Below are 16,486 nucleotides of genomic sequence, written 5' to 3' on the forward strand. Positions count from 1 at the left end.
AACCCTTGAATCAATTTTGAATTTGATTGTATAAATAGGAGTAGTTTTTATGGTGTTACTATCTTTCCATGATTCATTATTTTTGTAGCATTTAACAAGCTCATATAATTGTTCAAATTTAGCAAACGGATAAAAATTTGTAGAGTAATTAAAATTTAAATTAGGGATAAAATTCACACACACACACACACACACACATATATATATATGAAAAATTATAATCGAGAATTGGGAGGGTAATTATGTCTTTTCACGAATTTATCCCAAGGATAAATTAAGGTGGGATTGTTATACCACCAGGGATCGTTTGGTGTGAGGTATAAGATATAAGTTGTTCCGGGATAAAATGAAAGATTATTTTATCTCATGTTTGGTTGGAGGTATTAGTTAATACCGGGATAACTTATCCCACAGTTTACACCATAGTGATGGAATAAGTTATCCCATATGAATGATAGAATAAGTTATCTCGGGTAATTTCGGAATAACTAATCCCAAAATTAATTATTTCGGGATAACAATTTTCCAACCAAACGACCCCCAAATATATGAGTAACTTATCCAGAAACTATTTATTAGTACCGGGATAAGTTATCCCGAATTAGGCAACCAAACGAAGCACTAAAACTTTTGTACCAGGATTATTATTTTATTCCGGGACTATTTGTATTAGCACCTCACACCAAACAACCCGTAGGGGTTGTTTGGTGTGAGGTACTAGAGCAAATAATCCCGGAATAAAATAATAGTCCTGGGATAATTTTTTTAATGCATTGTTTGGTTGGTAATACTAGGAATAACTTATTCCGAGACTAATAATAGTACCGGATAAGTTATCCCACACATTTAGTGGTATAAGTTATTCCACCCTAATTTATCCTTGGATAGCATTATAAAATAACAAAACTATCCCCAAAACCTGTGATTTTCATTTCACACACACGTATATATTTAATTTATGAATATATTATACGTTAAATTTATTTGAATAATTATTATATTTATTTATATATTTTAATTTCTCTAAAAGATAATTAAAATGTCGACTCATTGTTGAATTATATATTTTAAACTAAATAGTTTTTTAATCACCTGGAAAGTGATATTATATATATCAATTAAAATAAATTTTAATATTTTATATTATATGAGTGATATGTATTTAAATAAAGTGACATAAATAACAGATCCTTTTTTACTTTAACAAACTTAAGTTGGAAGTTTTTATTTCAAACTAAATAAGATGTAGTAAGATTTTTTTTAAACACACACAACATAATCATGGGAAGACACACACAAAAAATTAAAGCTAAATAAGATGAAAGTTTATTTTTAAAATACACACGATATAATCATGAAAATGCACACACACACAAAAAATTAAGCTAAATAAGATGAAAGTTTTATTTTTAAGAATAAATATTTAAAGCTTGAAAAGAAATATAATATATAAAAAAAGTTAAATAAGATGAAAGGTATTTTGGTAATCAATTAATTTATTCTTAGAAATTATACAATACATATTACTTTAAATACAACAAACCAAACATTCAATAAAAAATAATCCATCATAACTACTCCCAATATAACTTATCCTATCATAACTCAATATAACTTATTCCATCATAACTTATACCAATTAATCTTTAATAGCTTAATTAGTTAGTTGCTTGAACTTTCACCTTATTAGCGACAGTCCCACATTATAATTCCCTTCCCCTATCCCCATATTTTTTTAAAAAAGACATCATAACTTATGTCATCCTAACTATTCGCAAGCAAACAACCCACTAGTATTATTTTCATCTCCCACTCTTCCCATTTTTAATTACACTACAAAACCCAAAAACCCTTGATCCAAAACCCGAAAGTCCAATTCATTTCCTCCTCCCGTAGCCACCGCCTACCTCCACTGCTCCAGCCAAGTCCGGTCATCCTCAAATACTCACCACCGCGTCCCATATACTCTCCTCCCCCCTCTCCACTCCCCGTTTCCTACTTAAAACTCCAAATCCCAAAGGGTTTGAATATGTTGGAAGACTAGGTAAGTTCACCCGTCAGCCTCCACGGTATGCATCCGAAAAGAATCTGAATTCGTCTCCGGTATGTTCTGCGTGTTCTTTTTTTCATACTCAAACTCAATTGATTTCTTTTCTTAGCTGATTTTGAGATTTGGGTATTGGTGTGGGTTTAATGATTAAGTTCTGATTAATACTTGTCCTATGTTACAGCCCCAGTTTCGCTTAGGTCCCGGTTTGATTCTATACTCATGCTCGTTGTATTTGATTACATGCGTCAAAATTTGAAATCTTATCGTGACTTGTTTCGAAAACTCATTTTACCAGAGTCTATCTTGATTTCCATGATCATCTAGAGTTATAAAGTAGCCTTGATTCATATGATGATATGGTAATTTTGCCTAATTTGCCTTCTTTCTTGCTCAAGTTTGATTATTACAGCCTCCAACGTGGATATATTTGGTTAACATTGACTAATTCGTGATAAAATGGATTCGATTGTCTAGATGAGATCCCTATTGATTTATGCTCTCACTTGGCAACTACTTTAACTGAAAAGTCCGTACATTGAGGAGTAATTGCTCAACCTCGTGCAAAGTCTTTAAAAAGACTTCTTAGACAAAGTGCAATGACCATCGAGCTATAAGTGTATCATCTAGATCACTCCCTATGTAGAAGGAAAAATTTTTGGGGGGAGGGGGTTTTCCTAATGGGATCACCCCGTTTAACTAAAATAATACTTTGCAACCGGATTAAGGATTGCTTATATTATTCAGCAGGCACAAACTATCATCTCCTACTACCTGCCTAAGTTTGGTTATTAGTTTTTTTTATTAAACCAGTGTTATCAAAAGCGAAAAGCACAAAAAAGTTGTAAGGTCTGTTGGGGCTTAAAGCGCAAATAGAAGCGTGGACTTCAATTAAAAAGGCACAAAGGGAGAAAAAATAAATATTTATGTTTAGTCCAAGACTAATAATTATAAGCATGGATGACAAATATCTGAACAAAGAAATTGAGAAACAATTATGATAGAGTGGAGCATCAATTGTTTAGTGGTGCCTTTTCGGAAGAGACTCATTGGCAAGGAGAAGTATGTCTTAAAACCTTGATGATGATAGTGAAGCGCACATAAAGCGAGGCAAAGCGCTCAACACGTTTTGAGCCTCATTCTCGGGCTTACGCGCGCCTTTGATTAGACCTAGAATCTCACTTAAAAAATGATAAAACTAACACTCCTAAAATGCCTACCCGTTCCAACTTAGGGTCCAAGAGGCATTGGACTTACTATTTTTGATGTGCGTCTAGACACAGAGAAATCTTAGGTTGCTTAATTAGACTCAGGATTAGGTCAAACAGAATAAATAGGACTGTGGGACAAGTATCACACAATGGTTTTCAAGTAAGCAAGCCTCTTGATTAATTAAAGCCGCTAGGTGATAAATTAAATCCTATAGGCATGATATCTTTTGATGAATGATACTTAAGCTGGCGATGCCATGAAACCATCATTTCCTATGGACATAATATCAAACACTGTTAATTTATGAGGGCATGCTTCAATGCAAATTAATGTCTATATGCATTGTTTCTAGCTGTATGAGGATACTCAACTTCGACCAATCTAGATAACATGAATAATCTCCTATGGATGGGTTATCCAACCGGAAGCAGACATGCCAAATATGATGAAAAAAATATATCCTAAATGTGATTCTGCCAATGAGCATTAACTAAATGAACATGCTCCACATTTTTAACTTCTAGCCATAACTTTTATAAACATGATTTTCAATAACGCTGGAAATTAACCACGATTCGGCTGGACATGCTGAAATTTTTGGATAATGCATTATTTAGTTCATTATAAAAATGATTATTTTGTGTCAAACTTAAATTTTTAATAATTTTTAAAGCTTATGGATATAAATCATGTTTTGTGTTTTTTCCGAAAAAGAGTAAAATATGTTTTCCAAAAGCTATAGCTAAATACATATTGAAACATCATTCAAACTCTATCCAAATCTAATTTTCCAAAAATATTTTGAAATTTATGGCCAACTCTAGCTTGCAGACCATGAATTTGAGGTCCAAGCCCAGGTATACTTAAAATACTTTTTATCCTCCTCCCTAAACAAGAGCATACCAGGGTGATTCATTTTACTTGGTGTATGATGGGAGAACACTGCTTTACTGTTGCTAGTTTTTTTTTTTAAAAAATGCAATTTTATTTACAAATAAAGGTGATTACACAGATAACAGATCAATTCCAATTTTACTGCTTAATTCTGCATAAAATCATCAAACACAACCAAAGTCTTCAAAAATCTTTACATTAACAATTTGGATCATCATCCTCTATCTAAATTCACAGATCAACATTCGGGCTCTCTTTGGGTTCATCAAACTTCGGTTCATTAGCATCAACAACAGTATATCGATCTTTTCTAGCATCTTGGCTTGATTTGGGGGTAATTTTGGAGCTTTTTGATGTGGTCTTCAATGATTCTTTTGCTCAAGTGAGAATTTTGTGTGTTTTACTTTTGCTAGTTAGTCTTGATGCTCCCTGAAAAAACTCAATGGTGAACAAGGCATGGAGAATAATCCCAAGGTCCCTTCTTGAAACTGTCCTCAACAACCATGCTCAACACCACCGTGTACCTCAACCCCTTATCCTTCACGGCCCTCGTGGCGTCGGCAAAACCACCCTCATTCTCGAACGTAAGTAATAGGTCTAAGTTAGACATGGATTTGGTATTGATACAATCAGGAGGTGACGGGTTCAAGCCGTGGAAACAGCCTCTTGCATAAATGCAAGGTAAGGTTGCGTACAATAGACCCTTGTGGTCCGGCCCTTCCCTGGACCCGGCTCGGGCTGCCTTCCTTCTAACAATTGTGTTTGGCAGGTCTCATGGGTAAATGGAACAGTGGCCCTCATATCACAGGCTACATAGACTTTGCTGAATCTGTGAAAGATCATCACCCAATTCATGGACAATCATTTCCATGGGGTTCTTGGTCCAACTGTTCACCGCCTTCGTTGCCTTTTCTTACAACGCAACTTGAAACCTGTCTTGAATCAATGACCCGCAAGGGTATTAAGCTTGGAACTATAAGTTCTCATCAGATATTTGCTGTTTTAAGTAAATGGCATGGGATCAGTACAGCACTTAAACAGATCCTAAATGGTAGTAATTTCAACCCCAGAAAGGCTGTTTCAGTTGGGAATAATTCGGTATTGAATTTATGGGAAAGAGCTGTTTTTGCATCAAGTGTTCGGTTAAATGCCCAAGAGAGTGGTGGGTTGAGTTTGGAGGAAGAAACATATTATAGGGAAGCAACATCAGCTCTGAATTTGGCTAAAGAGGTTATAAGGGTGCAGCAAAAGTGGAGTGCTAAAGCAATCAAGCATTTGAATCAAACTGGCGGGTTTTCGAGGTCGTTGGCAAATTCAGCAACTGATTGGCCCTGTTTGTTATTGGAACTCCTTTCATCTGCTGCTGAAATAGATTATTTTCAGGTAATCTGAATGTAGTTGGATTTTTTATTTTATGCAATTACAGGAGCTTAAATTGTTTTTTTGTATAAGAAAAATGGCCATTTATATGTATTGATGAGAAGTATGAGTAGGGAGCTAAAAATGATGTGCGCCTAGTTAGCACATTCTTCACCCTGTACTCTCATAGCCAAAGGCTCTGAAATATGAATAACTTCTGTCTTGTGCTTTGCATAATATTGATGTTTTCGAGGTTGGACATGTAAAAATGAGTAGCCGAAGCTGGTCATAAACAATATTGAAGTTCTAAAGAATGCAATGCGGACGGATGATTCTACAGTCTGTGCATCCATGTATCATGATAGTCTTATATGGAGAATAATAGCCTTGGGTGCAAATGAGAGGTCTCTTCCAGTTATTCTTGTAACATCTGATAGGTAACGCAACACAACTTTTTCTATTAGCCTAAGACCTGCATTTGTGATGCATCTCAATGGACCAAGCTGTTAAACTTAAATTTTATAATGTTCAGTTGCGTCATTTTTGAAATGCAATTATTATGTCTAAGACCTGCATTTGTCATCCATCTCAATGGATCATGTCGTCAAAGTTTTCATTTTATAATGTTCAGTTGCATCATGTCTTTAGAAATGCATGCATTTTCTTCCTCAATGTTATATCTAGCATCTAGATAAGTCATACAAAAGTAGAATTTATATGCTTCCTCTCTTATTTCAGAAATTTCAAGTTCAATAGTCACAGAGTACATATACAGATAAAAAGAAATGTAGCACTCCAACTTCCTTATTCTATAAAAGAAATGCTGTAAAGTAATATGCCTTATACCAAAAGAAAGGCTTTAAAGTGAGATGTCTTTTGCGGTTAAAGTGCATGAACTGTAGAGTAATATAATTGGCTTGAGGTGGTCTGGGTGAAGTGCTACCTATCCTCCTTGGCACATTTGATGCATTTTTAAACCTGGAAGCATCCTCTTGATCTTCTGTGAATGAGGAAGCTAAAGTACAAGTTACTCCATCCAGTTCATTTTTACTTCTCACTTATTTCTAAAGTGGATTTCCATTTTTGCTCGTCACTTTTGACATATCAAGAAAAGGAAAAAAAAAATTCCTCAAATAAGCCTTAGCATTAATTACTTATTATTCCTCAAATGATTTTTGAAGGCTTAATACAAACATCAATTAATAGGGATAGTGAGGTAAAATAGTCATATCAATTATTGTTTTCTTAATAGGCGTGTCAAGTCAAAACGTGATTAGTCAAAATGAGCGGAGGAACTAGTTGTTTCTTTGAATAATTACAATTACCAAGAAATCTCTAAGGGCCAGTTGGCGCACTGTCTGCACTCTGTATGTAATGTGCCCCTCTCCTCTACCCATCTCCACTTAAATATCAGTTTTTTTTTGTGATTTGTGACATAGACCTAACATACACATCATGTGTTACGTTGTTACTACTAGACCAAAGCCCTGGTGGCACTACGAGTCGGTTTTCCATTCAGTAGGTTCCAAAAGAATGACCCATATCCCAGGATTTGTGCAAAATGCATGCCTTGAATGGAATATGTGAATTCATGTAAGCTTCAATGGTCAACACGTTTAGGACGGTTTGGAGGTGAAACTCCATTGTAGCATCAGGCATCATCAACGAAACTAGTGCATAATTCGTACCATACAGGATTCTTTATTATTGCTTGTCTAACAGGGGAAGTTGATGCTCGTGTAGGAGAAAACTGTAGTTGCATGTAATATCACTTGCAATATAAGTATCTTGCTTTGCAGCGCAATAATACTCGTGCTGTTTCACCAGCCCTTCAGTAGTTATATTCAGATTTATGTTGTACATGCTCCGAAGAACTATCTTTAACTTCCTTTTAATGCAATTTGGAGATTCAACACTAAGCAAGAAAATTGTTGCAGCTACTATTCATATCGTGCCTACATGGATTTTGGATTTCCGGACATTTTCATCTCACGTGAGGTAAACACATCAGAATTATTTACACTTACTGCTCCACCTCTCAATGGATGTCAATCTTTTGTTTTTTATCTTATCAAGGAAAAAGAGAGAGGATGTGAACCTTTTGTGCAACTTTTTTATATGTAATGCTTTGGTAAGAAACAAAATTGTTACGATGCAGTTCAAACCTTTTTCTCCTGTCCTGTCTTTGATGGGTGGATCTATAAAACTATAAAGGATTTTCTCAAGCGCATGCTTATTGCATGTTTTCTTCACTTTCCCTCTTTGTGTTGTTTATTAAATTGCATGTTTCTTCATTGAAGCGATACCGGCGCCATCTTTCTATGCAGTGACTAAATTTAATATGCAATTTAATTTATGTATGTGTTGTTTCCAGTGGCTCCATTTTCACTAACAGGGTTCATAAGAGAATCTAAAAACTAATCGAAGGGGGTTCAATATCTAATATATATACATAAAAAATCATTTTAATCATGTATATCATAATTTTCCGCCGAAGGGCCCCCTAACCCAAGTGTAGATCCGCCACTAGTTGTTTCTGTTTGTCTAACACATCTAACTAAATTTGCTTTTTTCCTTCTTGTGAACTATGGATGTATCTACCTTTATTTTTATTTTTTGATATGTAGCTATTATACCACTTTGTTGGGAATGCAGACATTTGGGTGGACTCCTGCAGAAGCTAAAATGCATATGGTTGGTGACTATTTTAGTCAGTCAGAGGTATAGCCTTATGTACACCAGATATGCAATCATAAAAATATGCCTTCTGGCTTAAATTATATCATCATGATTATTTTGTGTTGGGTGGATTTTGATCTTGCTTATACTGCAGTGGAATGTGATTGTTGAGGTGGTAGGGCCGAATCCAAGGCATCTATTTGAGATTTATGCTCTCAAGCTAAGTAATTACTACCAAAAGTGAGTACTATGTACTTTATTTTCATATGTTATAATTGATCTGTGGCAATAGGGGCTCCAGGCTCACTATTGTCATATAAATATTATGAAGTCCAGTCAATATAATGAGCGGCTGATCTGGGGTTGTTTTTCTAATAAGAGCATTGAAGTTCCAAATGTACGTTACTCAGTGAAGGGGAATGAGGTTGAGCAGTTTCATAGGTATATTAAATTAAACCATTTTTCTAGGAGAGGCCAACAGTACTGGTCATTTTGTGATAATGCAATCACTGCCAAAGTACAGCTTTGGGAACTTCCAGAAAAGCTGTCTATGTCATGGGATCTGCAGCAATTTACATATTACTTTTCCTTGGGTAAATAAAAATGAATGGGGTCTCCGGAAGAGTAGACTAAGGTAGGAAACATTGTCATATAAGACTTTACATACCATGTTTTGCAAGGGCACTGCACTTTATCGAGATGTTTCCATTGCAACCTCTATACCAGTCATCATTCATCTTGGTGGGGTTAAGTAGTACTTTTTGTTTTGGCTGAAGTACTATTCTTTTTTACTCATTCTATCCCAACTTAGATGTACAACACACATGTCATTCCTTCTTCGCAGTGTCCCACTTATTGGCTTTTATTCTTCTTGTATATGTGGTTAAATCTCATTAGATAGGTGGAGAAGTCATTTCCTGTTACCATATGAAATACTATGAAAGACAACATTGCCATCCTCTAATAAATTATTATCACATTCTAAGCACTCCCATATGTTGTGGAATCTAGGGTCATGAGTGAGAAGAGCAGTAAATTTGAAGATATCGTGGACGCGTACTTGGCATATCTTCAAGTAAGTCCCAGAATAAATTACACTCTTCAGTGCTTTTGGCTTTTAACTTTTCCGTTGTGGAGCTTTTACCCCATTAAGTGTATCAGCTGAAGTTTGTGAGTCAGATAAATAGAAAGAAAAAAAAAAATGGAAAGTCAACTTTTTAAAATCTACATGTCTTGGGGTACTTTTAAATCTATTGATTTGATCGAGATACTTTCTCTGAGTTCATTCATAAAAAGTAATAGCATGCAACTATTTGAGCTTGCATGTGTGTCACCAATTCGTGTTTCATTTGCCTTATTGTATTCATGTACAAAGTCCAATTTAGCTTTCGCACTAGCTATTTTACTTGATTGACCTTTTGTATTCACAAGTTCATTGCTATTAGTAATCTCTTTCATAAATTTATACAGCTCTACAACTAGGAATAAGGAAGATACCTGCGAAGACAATTGATGAATGAGTAGTGTGTTGAATTATCTCAAGGAAACTTGGTTGATTTTCTCTTCACTACAAAATCGAATGTGTTCTTACCATTTGGTAAAAAGTATTTGAGCTATGCGCCCAAGGTTGTGGCCTCACGGTCAATGACGTGCGTTGAGCACCATGAGGTATTAGGTTCAATTCCCAGCAGAAACAAAAATACTAAGTGATTTCTTTCCATCTGTTCTAGCCTTGATGGACAGAGTTACCTGAGACGTGTTGCTAGGTATTCTGTGGAATTAGTCGAGGTGCGCGCAAGTTGACCCAGACTCCATGCTTACTTAAAAAAACTACTTGACCTATATCCCTTTTAACTAGTTGTTAATTGGGCCTGGATCCCAAATCAATCTGTGTGAAGGCCTTTTGGTCCTGTTACTTCTTCTTGGCCCAATAACTGATTCTATGACATCCATGTTTATATTTCATAACCTAGTGAGAGTTCTGCCTTGCATCTTGATTTGTTTGGTCTAGAATGTAGTGTGATACATTATAAGGAGACTTTCCCATGAAAAAGAATTTAAGGAGTTTTGGAGAAAATTTACATCTTTGACATATCACTAGTATGTGAGTGTCTCTAGTTTTAGTGCTTTAGTTTGGAAGGGTGTCACATGCATTGGATTCTTAAGAGAATTACAACAACAAAAAAAAATAAATGCTAAAAACCACTGGATTGGAAATCATAAGATAATTAAGACAATATCCAAGTTACAGTAGGTGTGAAGCAGCTGGATATGTACGACGGAGCCAAGACTCGGGTTAGGACGGGGGAGGGGACTCGGAGCACTTTCCCGTTTTGATGGGGTTACACTAGGGAGCGACGCTTAGTCTGTTTCTTTTTGCCTTGGTAATGATGTTTTAACGCGGCAAATTCAAGGTGAGGTGCCTTATTGTTTTCTTTTGCGGATGATGTAGTCTTGATTGATGAGACTTGTAGTGGGGCTAATGCTAAATTGGAGGTTTGGAGCAAACCCTTGAGTCTAAAGGGTTTAGGTTGAGTAGGTCCAAGACGGAATATTTGGAGTGGAAGTTTAGCGAGGTGTCTCATGAGTCCGATGTGGTTGTTAAGCTTGATACTCTTTCTATTAGTACGAGAGATATTTTCAAGTATCTGAGGTCTATGATTCAGAGAATGGAGAGATTGACGAAGATGTCACTCATCGAATTTGGGTAGGGTGGATGAAATGGAGGCTCCCCTCCGAAAGCTTATGTGACAAAAAGGTACCAACTAAACTTAAAGGCAAGTTCTATAGAGTGGTGGTTACACCGGCTTTGTTGTATGGGGCGGAGTGTTGGCCTGTTAAGAAGATTCACATCCAGAAAATGAAGGTGGCGAGACGAGAATGCTTCGACGGATGTGTGGGTGTACTAGGAAAGAAGGATTAGAAATGAGGTTATTTGAGATAAGGTGGGAGTGGCTTCGGTGGAAGCCAAGATGAGGGAAGCGAGGTTGAGATGGTTCGGTCATGTGATGAGGAGGGGCACGGATGCCCCAGTGCGGAGGTGTGAGGTTGTTAGGGATGGTTTCAACCGAGTTAGAGGTAGACCAATAAACTATTGGAGGGAGGTTATTAGACATGACATGGAGCAGCTCCAGCTTACCGAGGACATGACCTTGGATTGGAAGTTGTGGAGGAGGCAGATTAGGGTAGAAGGTTAGTATGAGTTTAGGATGTTGTATCTTTTGTTGTATTACTTGGTGTATCTTGTTTATGGTGTTATTGGATATGTTAATTTCTATTGTATCTTGTTCTTTTACTATTTCTTGTCTAGATTGTTTTATTTTGACGGGAGTCTATCGAAAACAATCTCTCTATCTCACACCTGAGGTAGTGATATGGACTGCGTACACTTACCCTCCCCAGACCTCACTTGGTGGGAGTATAGTATACTGAGTATGTTGTTGTTGATTCTACTTTTCCATTTCGAAAATATTTCACGGTTGACATACGAGAACTATGAGAACTTCTAAATATTTGAAATCTTTGATGAAATCTAAGCCCTCATCTGCTATTCTTACCTGTATTTTAGGTAACAGTAGTTAATCCTGCCATGGATAGAGCATTGTCACTTCTACAGAAGTTTGCAGTTGATGCACGAAATGGAAGAATTTTGAAGAACAAGCTATGTTTTGGTGCTCCATGGAGACACCCTCCGACTTCTGATGATCCTACTTTGTGTCGTCAATGGGCTAAAATTCAACTTATGGATTTTGTTCAGTGTCTTGTGAATGCAGAATTTGGGGTATCTTTCATCTTGTTTTAGTTTTTAAGCTAATAAGCACATATTAGCTGTAACTGTCTAATATCCAAGCATAATATCCAAGCACTGCACTAAATTATTCAATGTGAAGAGCTTCTTTTCTTTCTCTATGTGCAAGTATTGTAGAGCTATTAATTACATGCTACTTTTTTGTTTTATTTCTTCCCTTAGAAATCATGTAATGATGCCTCCTGGCGTTACTTTCTGGTCTAATTTATCAATAAGAGCGAGAAGTATTAATACAAAAGGACCATCATTAAACAGCCAAACATCTGAATAACTCTGTTTGTGATTGTCTACATGCCTCATTATGTAATGCTTTATGTGAAGAATGACCTTATTGTGGCTTCTTACTTGGTACATTGCTATGTAAAACGATAAATTGGAAAACAAAAGTTATGATGCCATGTTTTTGTGCTTTTGTAATTGGGAAAGAAGACATTGCAAAACTTGTCCCCTAAATTTTGAAATATGGTCACTCTTTTGAGATGGTTCGGTCGTGTGATGAGGAGGGGCATGGATGCCCAGTGCAGAGGAGGTTGACCAGGGATGGATTCAAGCGAGGTAGAGGTAGACCGAAGAAATATTGGAAGGAGGTGATTAGACATGACATGGAGCAACTTCAACTTACTGAGGACATGACCCTAGATAGGAAGGAGTGGAGGAGGCGGATTAGGGTAGAAGGGCAGTAGGGGCGAGTGCGTCAGTGCTAGTAGGTAGGAGGACTTTGTCATCCGTGTTATTAACTCTGGTGCTAGTATTATTTCAGAATGTTTTACCGTCTGGGTGAGTCTTGTTTATGGTATTATTGAGTGTGGTAATTTCTATTGTATCTTGTCCTGTTACTATTCCTTTTCTAGATTGTTTTATCTTTGAGCCGGAGTCTATCGGAAACAACCTCTCTATCTCACCTCTGAGGTAGTGGTAGTGGTATGGGCTGCGTAAACTTACCCTCCCCACACCCCACTTGGTGGGAATATACTAGGTATGTTGATGTTGTTGTTATTGTCTTATATTTTGCTCCAATTTGCAGGTAAACTACCTAGCTGATTGTAGTCTTGAAATCTTTGATGATCCATCTGCTATTGCATTATTAGAGGTACTACCCATAAGTCAATTACACCTTTTCTATTGAGATATTTCTGTTTTTTTTGCAGTTTTCGTTACTGTTCTGAGTTTGATTTTCTTCCTGGGGTTGCTATAATATTTGTTGCACTTAGCTATAGTTCTATGATTATAAAAGGAGCCACTGTTATGAAGAAGGATGTGATGCCCTAAGAGGAATCAAGGTTACCAGAAGTACTAAAAAATTGACACTCCTGTTACACTAAGTTTTATGTTTACCTCCTCTTAGGTTGGTCTGCTGTATTCACAACGGGATCCATCATTCCTTCGACCTGTTTCTCGGGGTATTCAGAGATGCCTTGTTAGATGGTAGGATGTGCATTGTGTTCACCCTGGTTTTAGAACAAGTAAGAAGGATACACGTGTTTTACTCTTTCCGTTGTGCTACAGGCTTGTTCAAGAGAGAATCCAACTGCACTTAAAGAATTCACTCCAGTATCTTTGGCAGCGGGTGATACGTGGACGCAGTTATCGCCATTTGATGTTAGAAGTAGGATACAAATAGTTCATCAAGGTAAAATAATTTCTTATAAAACTTTTAATGGTGTCTGATATACATTTTTGACATGATTTGCCTTCTCACTAAGATATTGTCAGAAACAGATATTGAAAGCTCAACAAATATAGAAAGCTATAACTATTTCTATTTTTTTTAAAAGCCATCACCATCATAGCTTAAAGCTATTAGGGGTGTGTGTGTGTGCGCGGGGGAGGGGGGGGTGTGGCTTGACGCCTACCATGTTTATAATTTCCAACGGAAGTTACACAAAACAGAGGGGAACATGTACCTAATCTCTGTCAAACAACATATTGTGGAAATTTGGACAGCAAAATAGGAAAGGCTACTAAGTTATAACCTTTCACCCTGATAGCAAATTACAATATTCAACTAACAAAAAAATTACAAATGTCATATCTTCTTCTTATGCAAGGTAAGTGCCATCTATCTAGTTGAAACAGTCCCTTCACTTCTTCTTGGAGTTGTTGATAAGAGAAGTAGAAGGTACAATTTCCACTTGAAGAAGCTAACTTGGCTAGGAAGTCAGCCACTTGTTTGGCTTCTCTATAGCAATGTGAGATGCTTATGTCTGCCCCTTCTATAGTCTTGGAAGTTTGTTTGATGAGTTTTTTCAGCTTCAAATTGTTGGTGTCTTTTTCCTTGAGCATATTTGTAACCAACATTGAAGCTCCAAATCGTATTTGTCGTATCCAACTTAATTGCACCATTCTGTTGCATAGTGTGCTGCCATTGCTTCTGCCTGGTTATTGCTTTTACATTGAATTGGGACTGAGAAAGGCATAATGAGATGGCCAGTGTCATCTCTGAGAGCCCCTCTGATGCCAGCTCTGGAAGTACTCTCTTGTATGTAGCTTCCATCTGGGTTGAATTTGATCCTTCCGGTCATAGGCCTGGTCCATACAACTTGCCACCATCTAATAATAGGTCTGTTCCTTTCAATTCTTCAACAAATTTGAAACCATTTTCCTGTTAAGTCACAAGTTGGGAAGGCAACAGAGATAGCTGCTTTGATGTTCCATAAAATTTGCACTTCCATTCTAGTTGTCAAAAAATTTGTCTGATCTCCATATCTACAGGATGTCAAATTTTTCCAGACTTCCCATGCTTTACACATGGGATTGATTTGTTGTACCATTTTATGCACACTGTTGGCAGTGTTCATATTCCACCAAGCACCGAAGAAAATTCTAAGGTTTCCCCCGTGGTGATTATTTCCAAGGGGGTTTCCAAAGTAATTCCATATGCGCTATAGCAATCTCACTATCACTGAACACATGTTGAATTGATTCATTTTGAGGGTTCTGCAGCATAGGCATGTATTATTCATAGGATTACCAAGTTTTTGAAGCACCTCATCAAAAGGGAGCCTTTTTAGCAGCGTTCTCCAGGTAAGAAAGGATCTTTTGAAAGGTAAGCACTTGTGCCAAACCTTACTCAAGATGCCATCTCTCTGTCACACTTTTCTTATACTTTGCCAAGCAGAAGAATTTGTATATTGGCCATCCTGAGTAATTGTAATCCCCGTATTTCCCTAGCCTAGATTAACTCTCAGTACATAGGTGATCAAATATAAATTTTTCTAAATACTCAGTATTTTTCAGTTTAGAGCTTGCCATTGCGTAGGAAATTGAATTAGCTTTCCAACGATATAAAATTCGCCTAAATCCGATAATCGGGTAAGAAGTTATGGCTATTTTAAGTTTCAGTCGTTAAACACCGTCATTCAGTCCAGTAGCGCGTCGCGGAGTATGTCAAAATGACAATTGTCAGTTTTCAGTAAGGTACCGCGATACCGGCGCGTCGCGCCACAGCTATTTTCACAATTGTCAATTTCCAGTAAAGCAACGCGATTGTACCTCATCGCACCAAGCTTCCAGGTCCCATCCAGTATTGCAACGCGATCCACAGTGTCGTGCCACATTCCCAGTTGTCATTTTCCAGTGGCTTGGCGCGATAGTGGCGCATCGCGCCGGGGTAATTTTGGAAATTTTTGACGGAAATTCAAAGTTTCGTCTAGGGTTAAATTAGTCTTTTTCCATGATTTTATTACATCCAGATATGGGATTAAAGCCCTAAAAATGTTTGAGGTCATTCATTATTCAATTTTTTCCGAAAATCAAGAGCCTTCTCTCTACAATACAAAACCCTAACTTCAAGAAACCAAGAGTAATCTCAAGAATCTCACCAAGAACCTTCAAGGATTAATTCTCTCAGGTATGTTAGGTGTTCATCTATGGGTCCCTTCCACCCATAGAGTCCAAGAATTCGTTTTAAAACTTCAAGATTTATGATTTCCATGCTTGGAATTGAATGTATTCATGTTCATGATAGTAATTGGGATCCAATTCATGTTTAATTATAAGTTCCAATGAAATTAAGATAGTTATGTGGTGAATTATACGAATTGCATGCTTAACCTTTGATATTGAAATTGAATGTTGTATTCATGCTTACATATGTTGACCATTATCATGTAAATAATCCATGCTCCCCAAGTGTTTGCTAACTTGCCTATGTGAAGTAAATAGTGGAATCATGACATGTTATTACGTGGTCCCAATCATGTACAAGCTTATGCCCTACAAGTGTTTGATGAAATGCTTATGTGATTTGACTAGTGAAAGCATGACATGTTATTATGTGATCCCAATTCATGCACAAGTTCATGTATATCAAGTGTTTGACAAAATGTCTAAATAAATAAGTGCATTGTTAGCAAACAAGTATGGTTATGCCTTTATGATCATGTTATGTCTTTTTTTTATGCTATCGAGTCCTGGGGGTATTTAATACCCGACAATTGAGCTGTGTACCTAGAGCCAGTGTCAGTTACAGAATAGTATCAGTCATG

At 36.8% G+C, this 16,486-nt stretch overlaps 1 protein-coding gene across 18 annotated transcripts in view; it reads left to right on the forward strand.

The window, feature by feature from the left end:
- Positions 1–1,772: 1,772 nt before the first annotated feature.
- Positions 1,773–16,486, forward strand: part of LOC107852525 — a 42,540-nt gene continuing 27,826 nt past the window's right edge. For 15 of the 18 annotated variants that reach the window (XM_047413177.1, XM_047413178.1, XM_016697555.2 and 12 more), the window contains exons 1-12: positions 1,774–2,103; positions 4,567–4,737; positions 4,923–5,536; positions 5,789–5,949; positions 7,450–7,510; positions 8,168–8,233; positions 8,346–8,431; positions 9,203–9,266; positions 11,760–11,972; positions 13,024–13,089; positions 13,345–13,424; positions 13,506–13,629. In XM_047413177.1, coding sequence (XP_047269133.1) covers positions 4,596–4,737; positions 4,923–5,536; positions 5,789–5,949; positions 7,450–7,510; positions 8,168–8,233; positions 8,346–8,431; positions 9,203–9,266; positions 11,760–11,972; positions 13,024–13,089; positions 13,345–13,424; positions 13,506–13,620 — 1,668 coding nt within the window. In that variant the 5' untranslated portion in view covers positions 1,774–2,103; positions 4,567–4,595 and the 3' untranslated portion in view covers positions 13,621–13,629. Of the gene's footprint in view, positions 2,104–4,390; positions 4,488–4,566; positions 4,738–4,922; positions 5,537–5,788; positions 5,950–7,449; positions 7,511–8,167; positions 8,234–8,345; positions 8,432–9,202; positions 9,267–11,759; positions 11,973–13,023; positions 13,090–13,344; positions 13,425–13,505; positions 13,630–16,486 lie in introns of all 18 variants that reach the window. The other 3 variants (XM_047413174.1, XM_047413181.1, XM_047413182.1) reach the window with 3 other exon arrangements.

Source organism: Capsicum annuum, chromosome 5 (genome assembly GCF_002878395.1).
Source record: "Capsicum annuum cultivar UCD-10X-F1 chromosome 5, UCD10Xv1.1, whole genome shotgun sequence".
NCBI lineage: Eukaryota > Viridiplantae > Streptophyta > Magnoliopsida > Solanales > Solanaceae > Capsicum > Capsicum annuum.